This window comes from Lepidothrix coronata, unplaced genomic scaffold (genome assembly GCF_001604755.1).
Source record: "Lepidothrix coronata isolate B3197 unplaced genomic scaffold, Lepidothrix_coronata-1.0 Scaffold12, whole genome shotgun sequence".
Classification (NCBI taxonomy): domain Eukaryota; kingdom Metazoa; phylum Chordata; class Aves; order Passeriformes; family Pipridae; genus Lepidothrix; species Lepidothrix coronata.
The window spans coordinates 4895354-4917234 of NW_016690192.1; the positions used below are offsets into that span (position 1 = coordinate 4895354).

General features: G+C 40.9%; 1 protein-coding gene across 16 annotated transcripts in view; it reads left to right on the forward strand.

The window, feature by feature from the left end:
* The window catches only part of FGGY (FGGY carbohydrate kinase domain containing), a 148919-nt gene that overhangs the window by 56040 nt on the left and 70998 nt on the right, over positions 1 to 21881 (forward strand). For 15 of the 16 annotated variants that reach the window (XR_001873239.1, XR_001873240.1, XM_017805485.1 and 12 more), the window contains exons 7-8: positions 5553 to 5681; positions 10400 to 10503. Coding sequence is in view for 14 of the 16 variants with exons in the window: in XM_017805485.1 (XP_017660974.1) it covers positions 5553 to 5681; positions 10400 to 10503 (233 nt within the window). In the remaining 2 variants the exon portion in view is untranslated. The remainder of the gene's footprint in view (positions 1 to 5552; positions 5682 to 10399; positions 10504 to 21881) is intronic. The other variant, XM_017805486.1, reaches the window with a different exon arrangement.

The window sequence follows — 21881 nt, forward strand, 5'->3', positions numbered from 1 at the left end:
ACAAGCTAAAATACCTGTACAATCTTAGTGTACTGTACCAAACCAAAACATCTCTGAAATTATATCAGTAGTCCTGTCATTTGCATTGATAATCGTTGTATTTAGAGAAACTCTGAGGAATATTGTGCTCTAAAGTGCCAGAAATGTAAATTATCAGCTTACTGAAATTAGTTTGCAACAAATAACAAGGTCAGGTAGCTGAGTTTGGATGCGAATACATTGCAACTAGATACTTAGTAAGACATCCAAGTACATATTGTACACCTTGAGTAAGACATCAAATGTATGTGCCGTGTACCCAGAGGCCTGTCAGCAGTGAGCAGTGAACCGGGCACTGCGGGAGATGTTTGTTCTGCACTGGTTCACTGAAATCCGGGGAAGAAAACTCACTCCCGGCCACCATGACGTGTCTAATGATCCAGTGATGCAGAATGCTTCCTTTTCTTTTTCTTTTGACCTTTAACCAGGAAAGCTTGTCATTTATCCATGGAGCAGCTCTCTTTCCTTGGGCCGAGAAGGGAAGCAGCCTGTGTTGAAGTCGGCACCAATGGTCTGCTGACCAATTTACTGTTCAGCTTAATCAGCCAGGACCTGCCTGCACACAGGTTGCTTGATTTTGCCAATATTTAGCAGCTTAATATGTCTGCCTGAACTACTTACACATTAGGTGGAGATGTAGTTCAGCCAAAGGCACTGGCTGTGTGGGACACTGGGATGGAAAGGACCCAAAGTAGATTGCCTCAAGCTCCTGTGGCAGCTCTTGTAGACAGAGATGGATTTTGATCTGAAGAAAGCTAAAGTGGTTTTGTTTAACCAACTGTTTTTCTCACTTTTATGTTACCTAGCCTATAATATCACATTTTGGTTTGATTTTCCTCAGTGCAAATGCTAAAGTCTTTAACCACCAACCAGGAAATTTTGTGGAGGGTATTTGCAGGTTAAAAAAGCCCCAGATCTCATTGTTTCTACATCCTTTATCCACCATGCATTCAGTCCTAAGAAAAAATCAGTATTATAGTTTTATAGTCTGCATCATTATCCTGCTTCCTTTGATCTTAGCACTATTTTGGCTATTCAACTGGATTAAAAATTCTAGAAAAGCAGCCATATACATCTCAGTTAAATGTGAGTATTGTATGTAACTGAGAGGGATGTTTGACCATGTGTTGTGTATGAGATAGGATTGGGATGATGTATATTACTTATATTATTTGTAGACTCTTGGCATTGTGAGATTATTATAAAATACAAAAATTGGAGTTTGTCTCCATGCTTTGTAATGAACAAAACATCAAAGGGGAAAATCCCTTACATTGCCTATTAACAAGATCCATCTGAATGGGCGGTGCTTCTTTTTACTGAGATCCTGTTTCCATTGGTGCTTATTTAGCACCTTTTTGTTTAACTAGATAACTTCTTCAGTGCATGTTCTATATCCCTTATTTAACAGCATATCTGGTTTTTGGATGGTCTTTTAAACCAGAAGGCATTTAGCTTGTCCAGTTTGGGAGGCTATGAAATGGGGATGGGATGTACCATCCAGCTGGGTTTCTTTCTGAGGCTGCTGGGATTTCAGAAAGGAATTGATATACCCAAATTCAAGTTTGCTTGTGTCAAGTTAGTGAATAACAGAGATGTCTCCCTTGGATTTTATTCCTTTTGAATTTTTAAGCACTTACACAGCCAAATATAAGTGCATGTGAAGTGCAGCCCTGTTCTGTGTGGTAGATGAAAAGCTGTTTGGGTGAGTGTATCACAGCTCAGTCAGCTGGGCCCCTGCTGGGCTTGGCTTTGTTGTTTTAAAAAGGGCTACATCCTAAAGTACCTCATTCTGTTAAATATTAGTAAGCCAGTACAGTGTATTTTGATCACTAAAGTTGACTGAAGATACATTATCTGCCTTGTGTGTTGTGTTTTGTAAATAGCTGGTTCCTGTGGGAACCACCTAAAAAGGTAGAGGCTCCTTGGTAGCACAGAAATTCTTGAAGCAAAGCTTGATCATAGCAAGTTCTAATACAAGTCTTCGAAGAAGGATAAAAGAGGAGGAAAAGATTCAGACAGCTTTTTCCTTTTGTAAACTCACTGCTTTACAGGGGAAAAAAGTGACTGGAAATAGCCTGTCTCGTCCCAAATGAAAGGTTGTGGATTAAGGCATTGCATTAGTGAGACAGCTGCACGAATGTGAAACAGAAAGTCCTCCAGCTTCAGCCTCTATGGGTTTGTTTGGTTAGGTCTAATTTTGGAAGTCATTATAGCAAAGGTAAATGACTTGCACAGGAGACTACTGTAAACAAAGGACTCGATACATTTACTTTGGCAGGAGCCTTGAGGAGTTTCGGGCCTTTCAGTGCCTCCTTTATGCAGCCTCCTGCCCTGCTCTCACTGCCCGGCTCTGTGCAGGCAGCTCTCACTTCCCTCCCTTCCTCTCCCACAGCTTCTTTTTCCCCTGACAGGTTGGATTTAGGGGTGGCAGCACCTGCTCTGAATTGCTGGTGTGTAGCTGTACAATACCTTTATGTTTGTAGTATCTGTCCCTTGATTTCTAAAGCTGCTGTGTTTTGCTCAAGTAAGAATCTGTTCCCTCTCTCCCAGTCTGGTACTGGAATGCAGTTTCAAACACTTCACTTTTAATTGTGGCTCCTCACTGGTTACTTTTTGTATGTTTTATCATTTAATAACTTTACATTTACAGATTCTAATACTGATGCTTAGCTGAGTTTTCTAGTTTTTCAGTGAAGATTAAACCATGAGAATTATAATTCCCTTCCCAGGTCTCTACCCATGTGGTTCAGTGTCCGTTCCACATACTTTTTCCCACTTGTGTAAGTGGAGAGGCAAATTCCGTGATGCCAAAAGAGTGGCTAGGCAGATCTTGCTCCTTCCCTTTTACAAAGCTCCTTGTGAACACATTGTATGGGTGTAGCAGAGCTTGCATTGATCTCTAAAGCTGAAGTATGAAGTAGAGGGACAGAGTCAGAATCCTCTCCTTGTGCACCCATCTTCCAGCACCTCTTTTCCACACTCCCTGGCTGTCGTGTGACCCAGGAGACTCCCCTTTGCAATCCCTGTCGTGGGTGACTTCTGACTGCTGGGAAGTGCTTTCAGTCAAGTCAGTTCAGGTGTACTTTGACTCCTCAAACATGTGGGACAGACTCTAGTATTAATTATTTTGTTCAAAATACAAGATGATTATGCTGCATCTTCAAGAAGGCCATCCCTGCACGTTCTCACACACTTCATTGCCATGTGAGATAGCAGTCATTCTGCTGGTCATTCTGATATAAAACCAGTACCAAAGGAATCTATAGGCTCATTTCTTCTGCTGCTGTAGAAGAGAGGATTATCTTTATCTCTGAAATGGCTCCCTCACTGCTTATTAACTAGAAATACAGTAATTGAGAAGCTGCTAGGAAAAGATTTTGTGTGATAGTAGCCCTGATCTCTAAAATGGAGTGTAGTAATTAGACACTGAAATGTTTGACTAGTATGACTGATATAAACAAGTCAACCATGGAATGGAGTGCCTGGAAAGAGGTTTTATTTCAAGTTAACTTCATCTCATGCTGTATATACATCATGTTTGTGTGCTTTCAGGTCAGGCAACTGATTCTGAAGAAAAAGATGTGGGTTTAGCTGCATGAACTCTTTTGAACTTCCTCCCACCTGCAGGGTCTTTGTATGTCAGGAGAGGCAAACAGCTTTGGTTTACTGGTATTTTTCTCCAATGTCTTAAAAAAAACCCATAAAGATAATACAGAATTCTCTTAAAGAGAAACATCCTGCACTCTGAATTATTGGGAAAAAATGCAAAAGATACACCTTTTGAAAAAGATAGCACGATGTTTTGATTTTACAATAAGTAATTAATGAAGTATAAAATTGATAAAATACAGACATTTTTTCCTGTGAGGAGGTCATGTAATGTCATCACATCCTTCTGTATAAGCTTAATGGTGAAGTTTGGTTATTGCCCCCAATATTTGAATATAAACCAAAGTCAAGTACAAAAATTCGGGCTATATAGACTTGTTTTAAATTTCCAGTGTGAGATTCAGCCTGGAATTTCAGGCTCAGTGGTGTGTGACTGTCAACAGAATAGAAATTCTTGGAGAAATGAACTTCATACCATGAAGTTGTGTGTGCTGTGGGATCCCAAAGTGCTCCATACACTGCATTCCTCAGGAAGTAGGCAGAAGGGGAATGTGAATCCTTAAACTGAAGAACCAACATCATTTACAGCGAAGTGATATGAAAAACTGAAGGCCTGTGAATTTAATACCATAATCTTTTCATCCAACAGGCAGTATAACTGCATTTCTAGAAGTTCACGCTCATGGGCATTAGTGTGTTCCTGATATGTTACAATGTGCTATTCCTCTTAATTAATGCCTGTTGTGGAGGATTGTTGTGTCCTTTCTAAACATCAGAATATGCTTTAGGTGTAACATTCACAATAGAATTGACCCTGAAAATAGGATTGTATTTTAAAAAGGAGTTCTGCCAAGTCTGCCCAGATGTGTTGAATTTAGTAAACACTACAAATAATGTACTAAAAGCCCTGGCACTGGCAGGGAAATCTCTGGGAGCTCCCACTGAGCTTTTCTCTGCCTCCCACCCCCAAACCTTTAGATAAATAGTGGAGTGTGTACATTCCCAGGAGCTGTTGGTCTCACTGGCTGGGGTTATCAGCAACCTGAGAGGAGGCTCTCGGGGATGTCCTTAAATTCTGATAGTTTAATGAATCTAGATTTGTTCTTCTAAAGTCTGAGCAGCCTCTATCACCGTGATTTAATTATTAGAACAGTCTCTTTTCACGAGACAGAACTGGATGAGTGTTATGGCAGTGGAGGGAAATGCAGGCAGGACCTGCCCCTGGGCTCCCCAGTGACAGGGCTGGGAGGGAGGGGTTGTGTTCCCCGCCTTCTTCATGCTGCACAAGGCCAGGGAAGGCTCAAAAAGACATTATTTAAGTCTGTGAGGAAATACAGCTGCAACAGGAGGAATTTGCTGCTTAAGCCAGTTTCTTTTTCACAGTTTCTGTTGCTATAGCCACATTATTCCTAGTAGTAACTGCTGGAAGGGATGGCAATGGAAAAAAAATTGGCCTGTTCCTTGTGCAACAGGTGCAGTGTTCATTTGTGAGCATGGACTGAGCCGAGTCTCCCTCCCATTCCCAGAGAGTGGTGGCTCAGGCAGCCCAGGCAGCAACTGCCCCAGGAATCTGGGATTTCTGCATTTCATATCTCCTGGAAAGATGCCAAGCAGAATTTAATTGCTTGTGCTGAAATCTTTCTCTGTGGCAAGATAGGACATTGAATGCTTTTGAACTTCTAAATCGCTATGGGACAGCCTGATCCAGCCTGGTTGTGTTTAATGTACAGACAGATAATGAAAGATCCTTCTCCATCCCACTGAGTTCTTTGATGCACTTCTTTGTTTTATGAATCCCAGGCTGACTTGAGGGAGAGGAAGGGAGTTCTTGTAATAACATACACGTTGGTTTTTCTGTTTAGTAAATTGACAGGTGTTTGGTTTTTCTTGTGTCTGCCCAGGAAACCACGTCTTGTCTCCTGGAGAGGCCGTTGGAAAAGGTCTAACGCCAGAAGCTGCCAAAGAGCTGGGTCTCCCCGAAGGGATTGCAGTGGCAGCATCTCTCATTGATGCACATGCTGGAGGACTAGGTACTCACTCATGTGTTTACTATTCTTGGAGATGGGAATGTACTGAATTAACCTTAGAAAGCTGTTTTTCTCACAGCCTGTTTTTATCCAACTGATGCTATTCTTAAAAAAAATAAAGTCGTCCCAATAACTGCTAATATTGTATGTCTGTTTATAGAAAGGAGCTATCACTGTTATTTGTCTTTTCAGCTGAATTTCCCAGTTCTTGGGTTTGTATTCATATGTATCCCAGTAACTTCTGCTAGTTCCACTTTGAATTCCAGAGCCCAGATACCATTCTATTGGAATGCCAACATGCTGAGAGTTTGCATCTTCTATTGCTCAAAACTTTGGGGATAGGCAAGAAAAATAAAAAAGTAACATTCTGAGGGAGAAGCCTCATATCTGAGGCTTGTTCACAGTTCGTCTTTCTCCTTAGTTTTAGAAGTGATTCATGCTTCAAGGCTTTAAGGCCTGATGCTTAGACTTTGTTTCTTTTCCAACATCCTATTCTGATGTGCCCAGTTTCAACTATGGTAAATGTATTTGGTAGGTTCAGTGCCTTCATTTTCTTACTATGTAGTTTAGCCTTATCTTAATGCAGTCAATAACAAAGAGATTCAGTGTAACTTTTTCAGCAGGAAATTGAGGTTATTTAGTTTGATTGTTTAGAAAAAAGTCTTACCTCAGGAAGTTACAGTGTTATTGAAACAGTATTTTTCAATGGAAGTCTATTGCTCATCAGAGGATTTTTCTCTAGGTTGAACTGAAATATGATTATCTGCTAAAATACCAGTTTTGTTTCAAATATTTTGTGCTGTTTTAAGTCTCATTTGTTCTTCTAGAAGCTGGAGTCTGGAACCTTTAAAATGTTTAAATCCCTTTACTTTGCTTCTGATCACTGTTTCTGATGAGGTTTAGTAATCATGCAGATTGCTTTTCTTACCACCTCAGAGGGATTAGACATAGATCTATGTGCAAAAAGGAGGACTGAGCTTTGGGGTCATAGTTGTAGGTGTGTTGTGCCCCTACAGTTGTGACTGACTTAAAAATCTGTTTGTGTCAATTATTATCCCAACTGCATAAAAATGTGTTAAACTGTGTGCCTTGGCAGTTCTGTGTTCTTGGAAAAGGGTGTAATAATAAACTGACCTGAAATAATGAACTTGCTGCAAAACTGGGTTGTCACAGAGCACCTGAAAATGTGGCAGTGGAGGGACCTTGTTTAATTGGCGTCATGATGTGAGTACTGGATCCAGAGCACAGAAAGTTTCATGTGTTGAAATCAGTTAATTGAATTTAAAGAAGAATAGAGAGCAACTGTCCGTTCCTTTTTTTATAGACTTCTGTAAAGAAACTCTAACATTAGAAATACATAACTACTGACAGCCCTCAGAGAAGGGCGTCGGTGGATTGAGACAGTCTGCTTATGCTAGTCCTGTTTATCCAAATATGTTTTCCCAGATGGCGCCACAAACATGAGCAGACTACTGAAATGATTGCCAGGGGAAGGAAAACACAACATCCAGGTTGTTGTTAGAGAGGGAGAGGGGAATCACAGAGGGAAGAGTCAGGAAGGCAGCGGGAGAACCCACGTGGTGATCACAGGATAGCTCAGTACGGTCTGGGACAAGAGAAAGGTTGAAGGTGGAACTCATCCTTCAGTCTGGGAAGGATCATAAATAGGTAGGGAAACTAGTAGAAAAGGCAGTAAAAATGAAAAGATTTTGATAACAGAAGTGACAACAGGAGAAAAAGGAGAACTGTAGAGTGCAAATGTATGTAAAGAGAATAAACAGTGTGGCTGCACATCTGAAATGCTGAATATAAATCCTTCATCCATAGCTGTTGAGAACAAGAAATTTAAATATTTTTCAAGTTGAGTTTTACCTGCACTGTGTAGAATACAGAGCTGAAATTCCTGAAGGTAAAGCAGGAAAGCAAAAAGGAGAAGAAAGATAATATAATGAGGAAATGAAACTGTTTTGGTTAAAAGACACCAAGGATGGCAATGCACTAAATCATATTAATCTTTTAATAATGATTAAAAGAGCACAGAAGAAAAGAGAGAAGAGATATTTGAAACAGTGAAGTAAAATGTGAAAATACTGGAAATAAATATATCTTGTAGTTGATGTAAAACATCTGTTTAGGAAAGGCACTGATGTATGTTTTAGTTCTTAACCCTTCTGTGTTCTGTATTGAAATACTGAGGTTTACAATTTGTTGGAAGGATATGACCTGTAGAGTAGTAGGCATTAGGTTAGTCTGGGGGACAACAACATCCAGTGGGTGTCATTCTTCTTATTTGTGAACACATTCTGCTGGTTGTTTTAAAAATAGTTTATAACAGCAGAGTAATGAAAAGGGCTCTTTGGTGTCCTGCAGGCTAAACCAGAATGACATGATGGACATCTTGTCTTCAGTGTTAATAATTTTTGATGCAGTTCACATCTACTTTTGGCTGGATATAAAGTGCAGTTTTGTTGGGCAAACTTCAGCTCCTGAAGTTTATAAAGGCTTCAAAGTTTTGAGTAAAATAAGGTACAGATAATTTTTTAGTATTTGTGTTTGTGGAGGTCATGTGTGACTCCTGAATTGGTCCATCTGATACCTTTTATGGAAAAGTAAAAATCCAAGAGCTGAGTAGTTATGTCTTACATTTGGATGTACTGTACCAATTTAAAAGTGTACAGATAAAAATGTGAGTATGGGAGGCCAGGCTTTGGGACTGGCCTTATAAAAGTACTGTTTACATTGTACCTTTTCAAAAGACATCAACATTGTTTCAACAAAAGTAGGTAATTTATTATACAGTATCTAAAATACCTTGTCACCGTGGAGCAGATCCAGAAGTGCACATGCTAAACATTGCCTACTTTCCTAAAAATCTTGCTTATGTTTTGTGGGGTGCACAGATTTCTCGTTCTTAGTGTCTCTTAAGATACTTCAAAAGATGTTGAGTCGCTCTTGGACTATGAAAAATTCCAACTAAGTTAGAGGTGAAAGTGACTTAAAACAGCCATTACATTATTTTTAACTAATAAAATATCAAAACTTTCATTGTTATGAAAATGTTCTGGACTCGTTTGCTCTCTGACTTCAATTAATCATGAATAGGAAGACTCTTGTGACTCTAAACACTAGTAAAGCTACCCTCAAAAACTCCAAAAAGGCCCAGAATGCCTGTTTTGCAGAATGTATATTTTCTTAGAGATTAAAAAATATCTAAACATGGAGTCCTTAATTTTGTATTGTTTATGAAAATGCATTTATGACATGTGTTAACAATTCAGTTTCGTAGATTTGGTCCCTCTCAAGTGTGAACAATATTTTTAGCTCCTTTAGAAATTCTAATACAGTGTTGCTTAGTACAGGAAATTGCCTTGTAGACAACTCTATCCAAAATGAACTCATACATGTCATGTTGGAGCAGTGAAAAATAAAGCATATGAGGTAGAAGCCTTACTTTTAGCTTTCTCTTGTTCCTGACTGTCTGCATGACAGCTGTGCAATCACATAATTAAAGGATAAAGGGGCATAAGGACAGATTATGATTCCTATGATTATTGAAGACTGTAAAATTTTAGCCCCTTAATTTTCTGATTATTTAGATGACTTCCAACCATGATAATACCAGGATAACCATGGCACTCAAAGTAAGACAAACCCCAACAGACTGATTTGATAACAGAATGTTGCAGTGGTGACCTAAACAAGAAGGTGTTAATGAAATATAGGATATGAACCAGCCACAGCACTTGGCATCCTTCACAGTGTCCAGCAAATGCTTTCATGATCCTTCTACAGTGAGGGGAAAGGGGTTTTTTTGGCAGGATTGGCAAACTGGTATCCAGACTGAGCATTGCAGCTGCAGATGCAGATGCAATGAGCAGTCTGGTGACCAGTTTGCCAGTTGAAAAGTGATATTCAAGAGGAAAAAAGACAACTAAGAGAATGTTATTTGTTGGGCTGCTGCATTTTTCTGGGTGCAGCACAACGTGGTGCAAGAATGCAGCCTGGGAGAGGAGGAGGAGAGGCCGGGATTCCCACTGTAACCTCCCATGGAGTGAATCAAGCAGGATGTGATGTGTCTGAGGCTTGGCCGTAGGTTTGCCTGGCACCTCTCTGGCATCTCCTGGGTATATTTTCTGCTGCAGCCCGAGCGTTGCTGAGTTTGTCCTCTGTCCTATCCTCTCCTGCACGCAGAGGCTCCTCAGAGCCAAGCTCAGTTCCTCTAAGGGAAGGAATAATCTCCCTTTAGATGGTTTGACACGGACAGAAGAGCAGCAGCAGTGAAGACAACAAAGCTGGCAGCCTTCCAGTCTCCTGCCAAGTTACCCCTTTCTCCAACTCATCCCCTGACAAAACACATCATCTGGGATGTGCATGATAAACTGTGAACAAATAAACACATCTGCAGCCTGCCATTACAGCAGGGCACTCTTTACTCTGCATGTCAGTGTGCTACCTAAGAGAATATAGTCAGGTTATAGGCAAAATAACACTGAAAAATCATGATGATAAACATGGACACAGAAGAAATCATCTTGTGTCCTTGTATCTGGAATAAAAATTTTAATCTGATGGATAAAATAATTTTCTTTATTGACTAAGTAGACTTTCTTGATTTGTGGCAGTTGTGTCAGATTATTTAGCAGTCATTTGTGTGCAGAAGAGCTCTGTTTGGTGAGGGGTGGCTTGTTCTTTAAAAGAGAATTTTAATTTTATTTTAATAGGAGTAATTGGAGCAGATGTGAAAGGACATAACCTGCCATGTGAGAACCAGCCGATTACATCCCGAGTTGCAATGATCTGTGGAACATCTTCGTGCCACATGGGGGTAGGTTGTGTGTCCTAAATTGTGCAGAATATACTAACTTATGTTTTTGAAGGGAAAAGTGACCTTTGTCCTTCTCACCCAGTTCCTTTCCCTTGAATTTTTTCTGGTAACTCTATCTTTTCCCTCAGATATTAATTATAAATTACCGTGCATTTGCTATTAGGCAAGAACTTTAATAGTAGTAGAAATCAATACTGAAAAATGACATGGAAAGTAAAAACCACGATGCCAGAGTGGCTTAAAGAGCAGCCTGAAATCTGAGCCAAAGACTCTGAGCCTGAGTTATCTGTGACAAGCCTGTCACTAATGTGTTGCAGAATAGTGGCTTTGGAGAAGGAGTGCACGTCTTCAGTCACAGCCCTTCTCCCCCACCTCTTCCCTGAATCAATATAAATCCTTCTTCCTCTGAAAATTGCCATGATGTATAGAAGTATGATACTTATCATGACTAAAAAGAAGGAAAACCCCCAATAAGCAGTTTTCACGTTGCTAATTTTTCTCAGTGAATTAATACAAAAGCTTTCTCTGAGATTGCAATTAAAATTTAGTGTCTGCTTTTGAAATTTATGCCGTTTTAAAATGTATGAGTCTGAGAGCATTCCATTTAGATAAGTACCCTTTTCTGCCACATTTTTTATTTAAAACTCATTTTGGTCTTAAATTTAGACTGATTATAACTTGGATTTTTCCAAAAGGAGCAAATGGCACGGGGAGTGCTAGAGGTGTTAGAGAGGACTAACATGCTTCATGGAGAAAGCGGCAGGAGAGACAAAGAAAGGAGGCTGATAATAAAACATCAGGCATAACAGTAAGTTAAGTTGTCTCTGTAGTGACAGTGTGAATCCATGGTGATCTTGAGCATGAATAAATGGTGATCTTGTCACATGGATTGTCGTTCTGCAAAGCATTTTAGCACATGATTGAATTTAAAGACGTGAATAATCCCACTATTGTGAAGCAGAGCATTGAACAAGAGCTTAAATCCTGTAGGCAAACTGGAATATATTTAGGGTCCTTCCTAAGCAAAAGTTTCAAACCTCAAACTCCATCACTTTTGACTTGCTCTATCTCTGAAAAATTCCACTGGTACCTCTGTGTCTGTCACAGGGCAGGTGGGGCACCTGCAGATACCAGCCCTGGGGGAAGGAGTCACCCTTTGAGCCTGCCACTACTTTCATTACTTCCAGGTTTTTTGCTGGAGGTTTCTGCCCTTTCAGTAGAAGCTGTTTGAGTGAACTCTTCCTAACCTGTTTCATTTAGCTGAGTTAGTTTAAATTGTTAAAATTAGTTGAGTTAATAGAGACATAATACTGGACTGAAATGAGCTGAGGAGCTCGCAGACAGTTTCCCCCAAAGGTCTAAGGGCAGCCTTGAGTAGCTGGCAATGGGCCACCTGGCTCCAGCTTATTCCTTTAGGACAACCAGCCCTGTAGGAGCACATGTATGTGGTTATTTATTAATTTTTAATATTTGTATATTAGTAAGTTCTAACTAGACCCACTTCACAAGTATAGATTATTTTGCTTCCCAGACTAGAGCATGGCACATCAGCATTGACAGTTCCACAGCACTTTTTGTGTTCATACTCCACAACCATGAGAGATGTGGCTCCATTAAATATGCTAATAGAACAAAAGGGACTTGAGAAAGTCCATGGCAATTTTCTGTCATTAAAGCAACCCCGAAGTCAAACACAGACTGCACAAGTTAGAACCTTTTAAGGCTCTTAATCACTTCAATGCAAACTCAGGAATAGATGCTTGTGCAGTTTTTGGCTAGATTTAAGTGGATCTTTATTTAAATGTAACTACTCAGCATTTTATAATCATTTCCTTAACTGCCTTCCTTCACTCATCTGCACAGAGGTATAACAATCTGTAGCCACCAGACAATAAGTAAGTTCTAAACTTCTCTGGATTCAATCTGTGAAAGGACTTTGGTTTACTGTTCTTTTATCTATTACCTGCACAGGCTGCATGAAGTGAATGTACAGCACACAGAGCAGTTGTATTTGTGTTTTAATGAGACCTATATGCAGCTGCATTTGGCTGAAATTAGCTGTTCCTTTTTTTAATTAGGGCTATAAAATGAAAGTATATTATACTTGTGTTTTGATAGAAATATATATTTTCTCTCTCTGTGTGCACCAGGGGACCCTCAGGGCAACAGAGATTAATCATCGAGTTTAATTTAATGCAGTGGGAGAGAGACCTGTGTGGTCAGGCGGGCACTAAAAAGTGCCTTTGATGTGCCTCAGGTGCACTGAGCCCCAGTGAACCAGCAACAATAATACCTTTGTGAGATGATCAGAGAGGAGAGAGGGAGAAAATGGCCTGTGTGGAAACTCAAGGCCGTCCTTTGTTGTGGTTCTGGCAAATGAAGGAGCCAACTGTCAGGAGAAATTCAGCAAACAGAAAGCAGGGAGAAAGTACGGCTGGATTTCTTTCAAGGGACCGTAACAGGAAACTGTTCAAAATCATCTGCTATGCCTTTCTTTCCCCCCCTTCCTTCTTTTTTGTGAGGGCAGTGGTACTGCTGTTGGGGTGTGTGTGTTGCTACAGTAGTTCCATTCTCTACACCAAATGCTCCATGAGTCACAGGAGCAGGTATTGCTTGAACACAGCATTTACTTTAAACTTTGAGAGAAACTACTCCTTGACCCAGTTTTCGTTACCTCCAGGACTCTAGAGATCTTAAACAAAAGACTTTACTAACCATACCTTTGATATTTTAGAAAGTACAAATGTGGAACCTAATTTTACTCATGGCTATAATAGTTTAATTTGTGGTACAACTACCATTTTTAAGTGAGGATACGCTTTTGGAATTAACCACTGACAGTTTGGGGTAATCACACACACACACACACACGAAGAATTTTGTGTTTCTTTGAGATACTTGAATAGCTCATGAAAGCAGCAAAATGCATGTTGTAATTAGGTTATTGATCCCAGTCCAGGTCTGAGTTGTTAGTTGCTCAAAATCACTGCCACCTCAAGGCTCATCATTATCCATGAGGAAAAAGAAATGAAAAGATGGTCTTCTGAATATTTTTGGACAGTTATTCATTTTACATGATTCTCTGCTGCCTCCCTTGCCCTAGCAAAAGTCATGGACAGAATTTGCATGTGGAATGGCAAATAAGCTGTCCTTGCACTTGTCCTTGTCCCTTGGTTTGGGGCTGGGATTCATCCCTGCAGGTTTGATCCACGGGTATTCCACTCCAGTGATGGACACTCACAGATGACTTTTCCGAATGGCCTGCTTCCATTATGCTTTGCAGACAGGGTCTCTGGGCTCCAGCACCCACACTTAGCTTTGGAACTTTTTAGCCTTTCCCTGTGCAGCCCTAGCGACTGCACAAAATGTGTGAGTAGTTTTTCCCGGCAAAATAGCAGCAGGTTCGAGGCCCTGAAATAGGAGCTCACATGTCACTCCTAACTCATAGTTTGCAAGGGTCTAAGAGACATGCCCTAACTTTTTGGAATAAGGTAATTGGTTTCCCTAGAAAAATGCCAGTGTCCTAGGGTTTTATGGGATGTTTTAAATGTTTCAAAATTTTTTTTTGCTTCTGAAACCTTGATGTGATCAGGAGGATTTCAGGCTCAGGTATCTGTATTCCCATATCCCAGCCCTGAACGCAGGCGTGTTTGCCCTTTTATAGATGTGTAAGACCACCAAGAATTGAGTTAACTCTCAGATGCAAGTTAGCAAAAGCTGAAAAGTAACAGGGACAAGCAGTGTGACAGGGGACTTGGACACAGAAATTTTCCAGTATTCCTTGTGGCAAGTAATCTGGCAGTACTGCTGCTTCTGTCAGGTTTTAAACCAAAAGAGGGTTGATTTAGACTAGATCTTAGGAAGAAATTTTTTACAGTGAGAGTGGTGAGGCCCTGGCACAGGTTACCCAGAGAAGCTGTGGCTGCCCCATCCCTGGAAGTGACCAAGGCCAGGTTGGACAGGGCTTGGAGCAACCTGGGCTAGTGGAAGGTGTCCCTGTCCATGGCAGGCAGTGGAACGAGATGGCCCCTTAAAGGTCCCTTCCAACCCAGACTGGGACCTTCATGCGGGACAAGGAGAATGTGCACACAGAGCTACAGGATCCAGGCATATCAAAGAAGAGAAAACTGGGATTTTCTTTTGCAGCACCCCATCTTCTCTTTTGTGTCTATTTTGTGGTGAATCTCAGTTAGAGAACAGTGTTCTGCTGTGTACTTGTCCCGGAACAGTTGTAGCATCATGAAAATATTTGTTGTTCTTACTCTAAAACCTTTTGTGATTCACAGCTGAAGGAATTAGCAGGACCATCTTCCAATGGGAACACTGTCTGGCCTATTTTCAGCTTACTGAGGGGGGGGGGCAGTGTCTGAATTTGATGGTATTTTGAGTCCCAAATACAGAAGGTTTGTGCTACTTCCTATCCAGAGTCTCTGATATTTTTTTCTGTCTTCATCTGGGGATGTGGTCTGTGTTCTTCTTTAGTCATTCCTTCTTTATCAGCTCTCAACACTTCTTTTTGGGGATTATCAGGGAACCTTTTCAAGTTTAGGTGTAGTCTCTTTTGCATCTGTTTTTGTTATTTCTCTAACTCTTGACATTGGGAATGGACTCACCTGGCTTGGTGCACAGTTCTTTTTTCCCCAGGTGATATTGTATATGTGGTTTGAAGTGTATAATTTAGTCATTTTTTAAATTGGAGAGGGACGAGTAATTTATCTTCTATCTTTTTAGATTTACTGTATGTTCTAAAAGACAGAGCAACTACACAAATAGCAAAATGGGCAGATCACTTTGCTGTCCAAGTGTTTACTATTTATAATTTCAGGAAGAATATCCCATACTCTCTTTCACTAAGCCTGACCAGCCTTTGAGTGCTTTTTGCTAAAGGAACTTCAGCCCATTTTGCTTATTCTAAATTTGCTCATTTGATTCTCGTGATGACTGGCAAACACAATAGAGCTTCTTTGCTCCACAATATCCGCCTGAGCTGCCAGCTTTGTTCACACAAATAGAGTGTAAAGCACGTTTCCACCCCCAAAGCATGCACAGTACGTGTCCTTTGCAGTACATCCTGGAGAGGAGACTGCAGAGACATGCTGGCTCAAAGTGTTCTCAGAGCCTGATCTCTAATCTCGGTGGGAGCCAGACCAGCAAGTGCATTCAGTGTATTTTGGCTCTGATACGAGAGTCTCCTCTTCAGAACATGCCACGTTGTTAAAGCAGCAGACTTTGAGTAATCACTGCACAGGGACTCCTCAGCTGCTGGAAATCATCTGTGATGAGAGAAAAGCTTGCAGGGGCTAAGTGGGCTGGTAGTTGCTTTGCCAGCTCCGTTTGATCCAGTGGGATGGCACCGGGCAGTGTGTGTTTGGAGAGCGGGTCGGAGCACTCCAGCCTCGCACGCCTCCCTCCCGCAGGACACGCATCCCTCACATGGAACGTGCAGTCTCCGGGGGGACAGGGCCAGCAGCCCAGGGCAGCACATCCCGGTGCCAACTGGCTGTGACCCAGGGCTTAGCAGAGGCAGCAATTTGTCCTTCTCTTGACCAGGGGAAAGAGGCTGGGTGTGGGAGGGTCAGGCGAGCAGGGAGGAGGGGGAGGAATGCGGGAGGGAAAAAATAAAAACAAAAGCAAACCTAGTGAAGCTGGGGCAGCCTGGGCATGTTTGTGAAATGATCTGTGTGAGCTTTAGGAAATTGATAAGTGCCTGCCCTCTTGATTTTTTAATATTCTTGTGTTCTGTAAGGCCTGTTCTGCACGTGAGTCACAGAGCCAGTGTCTTTCGAATGGGAGAAATGACTGTCTCAGGAACCTCTCCCTCGCTCTGTCCTCGTTCAGTTGAGTCCTGCTCTCTTCTGTATTGCATTTGGCAGCAGTCACAGTGCTGACTTCCCAGCTAATGAAGATGTTTTACATTGAGGGACGGCTACATGAAATGAAAACCACACTGACTTCACGACTCTTGTTGCAGGTTCTTAGTGTACACAGATTTAGCCTTATGAAGAAAAGGTCACAGAGCCTATTTAGATGCCTTTTCAGCTCATGGCCTTAGAAGGGTTATATATCCATAAAATTGCCACCTTCTTTTACTTGTCCCTCAAAGAACTCCTCCACACCCTTTTTTAAATGAAACTGTCTCGTTCCATGTTCTTGCATCCTCAGTTTCAAAAAGAAACAAACACAACTGTAATATCCCCTTTGCTGGCATTAATTTACCCTTGTATGCTTTGCTTGCTTTGTTTTGTTTTTAAAAGGCAAGAAGTAAAATATTTTTGCTAGCAGGGCATATAAAAGATCGTTGCTTTTCTGACCTCCTTATTATATTAATAAAAGCTAGGAAGACTTCAGTAGTGGTGGGAGATCATGTGCAGGCAGCCTCCAAAACCCAAAGCACTTACTTGCAGAACTAGTAAACCACAAAGCTTAAGATCTTGAAATGTAAATAGGAAGTTGGAGAGTTTACATTAGAGCCAGCAGTGGTGAGTCTGTACAATGTTTATTTCTGCTTGCCTCCCAGCCTTTCCTAAAGCTTGGCAGAGATGAAAGGGAGGCTTTCTCAGCGAGTTATTAAAAGTTTTTGTTATGAGCAAGATTCCTTTGTTCCTGGCCTGACATAATTCAAAGCTCAGGTATGTCTTGGTGACAGGGAGAATGGGACGTTCCTATTTAGTGTGTGCCTGTTCAGAGACATCAAAGATTTGCACCCCAGTGCTCTCCTGGTAATCAACCTGTGCAGGGCAATGTATGTGAAAGCAATTTAATCTCTATTGTACATAAACTAGATAAAGCTTAGTAACGTTCCCAGAAAACTGTACATCCAACTCCCCTTCCCTTTTGTGAACAGATTGTTTGGGTTCAAAGACTCAAAGGATAGATGTGGACAGAGGGAATGCTTTGGAAAGTACTCTGCTTGGAGACTCCATGAAGGCTGATTTTCCAGAGACATCTCACTGGCATCAGTGAAAACACTTGCTTTGAAAATTCCAACACACTGTGGTTACCTGCAAACTGCCCCATGTGACACAGAACCATGGATTAGGGTGTCAGATTTAGGATACTGAGGCTTTAGAATACTTACCCAGAGAAGTTGTGGCTGCCCCATCCCTGGAAGTGTCCAAGGCCAGGGTGGAAGGGGCTTGGAGAAACCTAGGATAGTGGAAGGTGTCCCTGCCCATGGCAGGCGGTGGTGATGAGCTTAAATCTCCCTTGCAACCCAAATCATTCCAGAATTCCATGTTTTTATGATTCTTTCTGCAGTGTCTTCTCTTTGATGGTCTTGGGGGTTTTTGTAACAGTGAAGGGGTAAGACAGTAGGAATGTTCTTCCAATTTTGTTAGATGGTAGACTGAGGCACTTCATAGTTAAGTATGATTTTAATTACCATTCCTTTAATTGCTACTTTTACAAACTGCCCTATCCAGTACTTTGGGAGTGTATGATTGCTGGAAATGTTGGCTTGTATGTGTGTATTTCCTTTGTGTTCTGAAGTGACAGCATTTGCACACCACAGACAAGAGTATATTGCACTATATGATAAACAATGTGGAAACCAGAGATCTGTTTTCTGCCTCCTTGAATTTTCTATTGTTTTTCATACAAACACAGTGGATATAAAGCCTTATGTTGGGCTTTTTCCAGGACTGTTAACAGGGCTCTTCTCCTGTTCCTCACTCCCTTCCCTGTGTTTTGCCTTAGAAAGACTGAGAAAGGGAGACTGAGCTTTTCACATACTTATGTTGACACGACTAAGATTTATCTGGTCTGGCTGCTGGAAGTTTTGGTCTGCCTAATTTGGGCCTCTCTGCTTAAAGCAGTGTGGTATTGAAGGTTACCTGTTACCAGATCTAGCCCTTGAGTCTGGCACGTTACACCTTTATATCCTAACTGTAACAGCTGAATATTTTAATAGTGTTTGGGGGATTTTGCTGCTTCTGTTGTAGGAAGGAATTGTATTCTGGATTATGTGATTCTGTGGAAGTTATAAATTTGTCTTCCTTCATTAATCTTCACATAACAGCATCATTCCATTGTAGGGGACAGGACAAAGCAACTAAATTTTGATTTGCTGTCAATATATCAATATTCCCATTTTTGTTCAGGAAAGTCCAGCAGCAGCGGCGGCCTTTCATTGTAACAGAAGATTTTTGGTTTTCCTTTTCTGTATTCTTCAAAGTGATGGTATCAGATCTGACAGGTACAACACTCTTATCAAGTCTGCAGATAACCAAACCTGATCACTCTCTAGACCCAGGAGGATGTATTAGCCTGAAGCCCAAAATCTGGAGCAAACCCAAGTGTCTTCCTGGAGTGTTCTGTTCCAAGGAGAGCTGGATAGGAGATTTTTCTCAGATTACAAGCATAGATATGTATAATGAATGACCCTTCCAGATTCTTTGTCTATCTTGAATTTTGGAGTAGGCATGAATTTATTGAACAGCCTGTTTGCTCTCTGTTGTTCTCATGGTGAACAAAAAGGAACCAATATGTGCTCCTTTTCTTACAATAACTGTAAAATAATAACTAAAATATAAATGAAATAGGGTATGATAAGGGATTTCTTGGTCATTTGTTAGGTTTCTTCTGGGCCTTGAAACATCTGAATGGAATTTTCAAGGGAGTACAGTAATTGTATAAAACCCAAGAATTTTCTGTTAGATTTAAATTTTTCAAATTAGCCGTATTTGCAATGAGGAGTGTGAAAATTTGGGTCAAAATCCCAGATACTGTTCAGTGAGCTGGTTTGCTATACGAGTCTGTCAGATTATTGCCTTTCCTTAGCTTACCCACTTGCAATATGAGCACGAAACTGAAGCTGTGCACACAGGCATTTTCTAATGGGAGGGGGGCTGTGAGAGTGCTGGGTATTAAGGGCTTCATGGTCCAAGGGGGTATAGATGCAATGGTATTTACTCTTCTTAACAGCACCAGTTCCCCCAGTCAGGCAAATTTCTTCAGTATTTGGGCTTTATGCCTCTCACTGAGACCTTTTTCCCCCCCCCTCCATTTCCAATAGTATTCATCATCTCATGAATCAGTAGTTCTTCATCTAAGTTTCTTGTTGCTGTTCCAGCTGTGCATGGGAGAAGATCTTAGATGGGCCACGTTTCATTAGGGAGAAACTAAATCTCTCCTCATATAATCATTCTGGAAGCAAAATGGGGAGCAGCATTAAGTGCTGCTTCTCTCCCAGTGTCAGCTGGGAATCACAGTTTGTGCTGAGTTCATTGTTTATAGCTGTGGGTGAAGGCCTGAGGTCCCCTCTCACTGTTTACTCTGTCCTTGGGAGTTTGTCTCAGTAAGTAAGGGCTGAATAAACACCGGGTAAGGTTCTCAGGATTTACCCATTTAGTTATTCAGATGTTTAAAAATATGTTTAAAATAGTGTGTGAACACATATCCCGTACAATGTAAATCTGCTTCCAAGCTCAGGGGTACTGCAGAAGATTTATTGAACCTGGAGGTGATACTATTGTTGATAGTGGCCTTCACTGATATAGAAGGCACACTTAGCTAATGGTGAAAAAGGAAAATAAATCTCTAAAATGAACTGTATTATGTGATAAATAAATAATAAAGTCCTTAAGGTACGTGGGAAGGGCATCCAGAGTAGATAAATACACCAGACCTTGCTTGAAAAGAGTTTGGTTCTTAATATTTCCCACTGAGTGAGGTAAGAACTGCAGGTTTGGAAGAATAATTCTCCCTACCAAAATAATAAGTTTAGGGATAATACCTATATGCAACCCCCCCTCGAATTTCCTGTTCCACCTCTGAGATTTCTTTCCCACAGCTTGTATCTTCATCAGCTTTTTGGGAAAAGGTCAGTGCTGGAAAGCTCTTCTGGAGACCCCCTGTACTGTGCTGGCCCAGCGTGTCCCACTCTTCTTTTCCAGAAGAAAGGGCTGGGCTTTCCTTGGACTGCACGGTTCGGATGGGGGTCTTGGTGGGGTTTTCTTAAATATCATTTGGAGCAGGAGGGGTTTTTTGTATTTGTGACACAGCTGTTCCATGAGCACAGTTCCCAACCTTCCAGGCTGGGATGAGGTCTCCCTGGTCTCCTAAAATGGGATAGTGCTGCAAGTAGTACCCGAGGTGTGTTTTTTTAGGAATCAGAACTGAAGTTAAAGGGTTGTGAGCTAAAGGAATAATTCTGAGACACTTAAAAAATTCCAATGTTCATTTAAGACTTACATTGATCTGCAAGTTGTCACTATAGTAAATTCATTTTCTAATGCAAAAATTGAGCTTTTTACTGAGACATAGCTAATGTTCATGAAAATGGGATTTGTTTGCAATCTCAGTCACTTTTGAAGACTTGGTTGGTTGAAAGTAAGAACAGAAATTTGCTTGAACTTCATCTCACTGGAGGGTTGTAGGACATTTTGAGGAAGAATTATTGTATGTTTGCTGTGTTCCTATGATCTTCCCTAAGCCACCTGTTCCTGCTCACTGTTAACAGGTTAGTGGGCTTCATGGATCTTTGGGTTTTGATTTTATTTTTTATACTTGAGGAGAGTTAGTTCTTATTGTGATGAGCTTTAAGGGATTTAATTTACCGTAGCAGCCAAATTGTAGTGTTATAAAGCACATATTTAAAATGGCCTGCAGTTAGTTGTCTGGGCTGGAAGATTTATGATCTTCACATAAACTGGCATTTTGTGACAGTGAGTATCTATCATTGGAGGAGAAGTAAAAATAAATGGGTGGTGTAAATTGTAGCTCATTTGAGGCCCTGTATCCCCTGTGAGCTATTGTTCTGAGAGGCACAGAAGGAACTGCTGTGAGTCATGGAGCAGCACTGCTGGAGAAGGGGACACAGCAGCATCTCAGTAAGGACACAAGTAGAAACCGTGGTGTAACCAGACAACCTCTCAGTCCATTTATCAAAACACTTGTAGTGCCCATTTCAAGGAAGGCGACACAGTAAATATGAGGAAAAAAAAAAGGTTATTCTGTATATCTGTATCCAGACATTTCACTAAATAAAACAATAAAATAAATCAATGCAGGACTGCTGGTGCTTAAGTGCTTAGCAAAAAGCATCTGAATCCATCACAAATGTGGGTGCTTTTTTCCTGGTTTGGATCTTGAAAACAACTTAACAGATTAAAAGGTCTTTTTTTACCAAGTTATATAAGAAACCTTGACCTTTGGGAATACAAAGAAAAGGACGATCTGCTACTGTGTGTCTGTTGTGTACTTTCCCAAGCTGAAACATAAATATGCTTAGTGCTAATGGATTCTGATAAAAAGCAGAAGTAAATGTATGGGAACATTCAAGCTGGGAACAGTCAAAATTCATTGAGTGTAAGGGGTTTGTTTCAAAGCTGAGCATTCAGTCAGGGTCCCTGATAAGACATTGGAAGTTTTTGCATCTC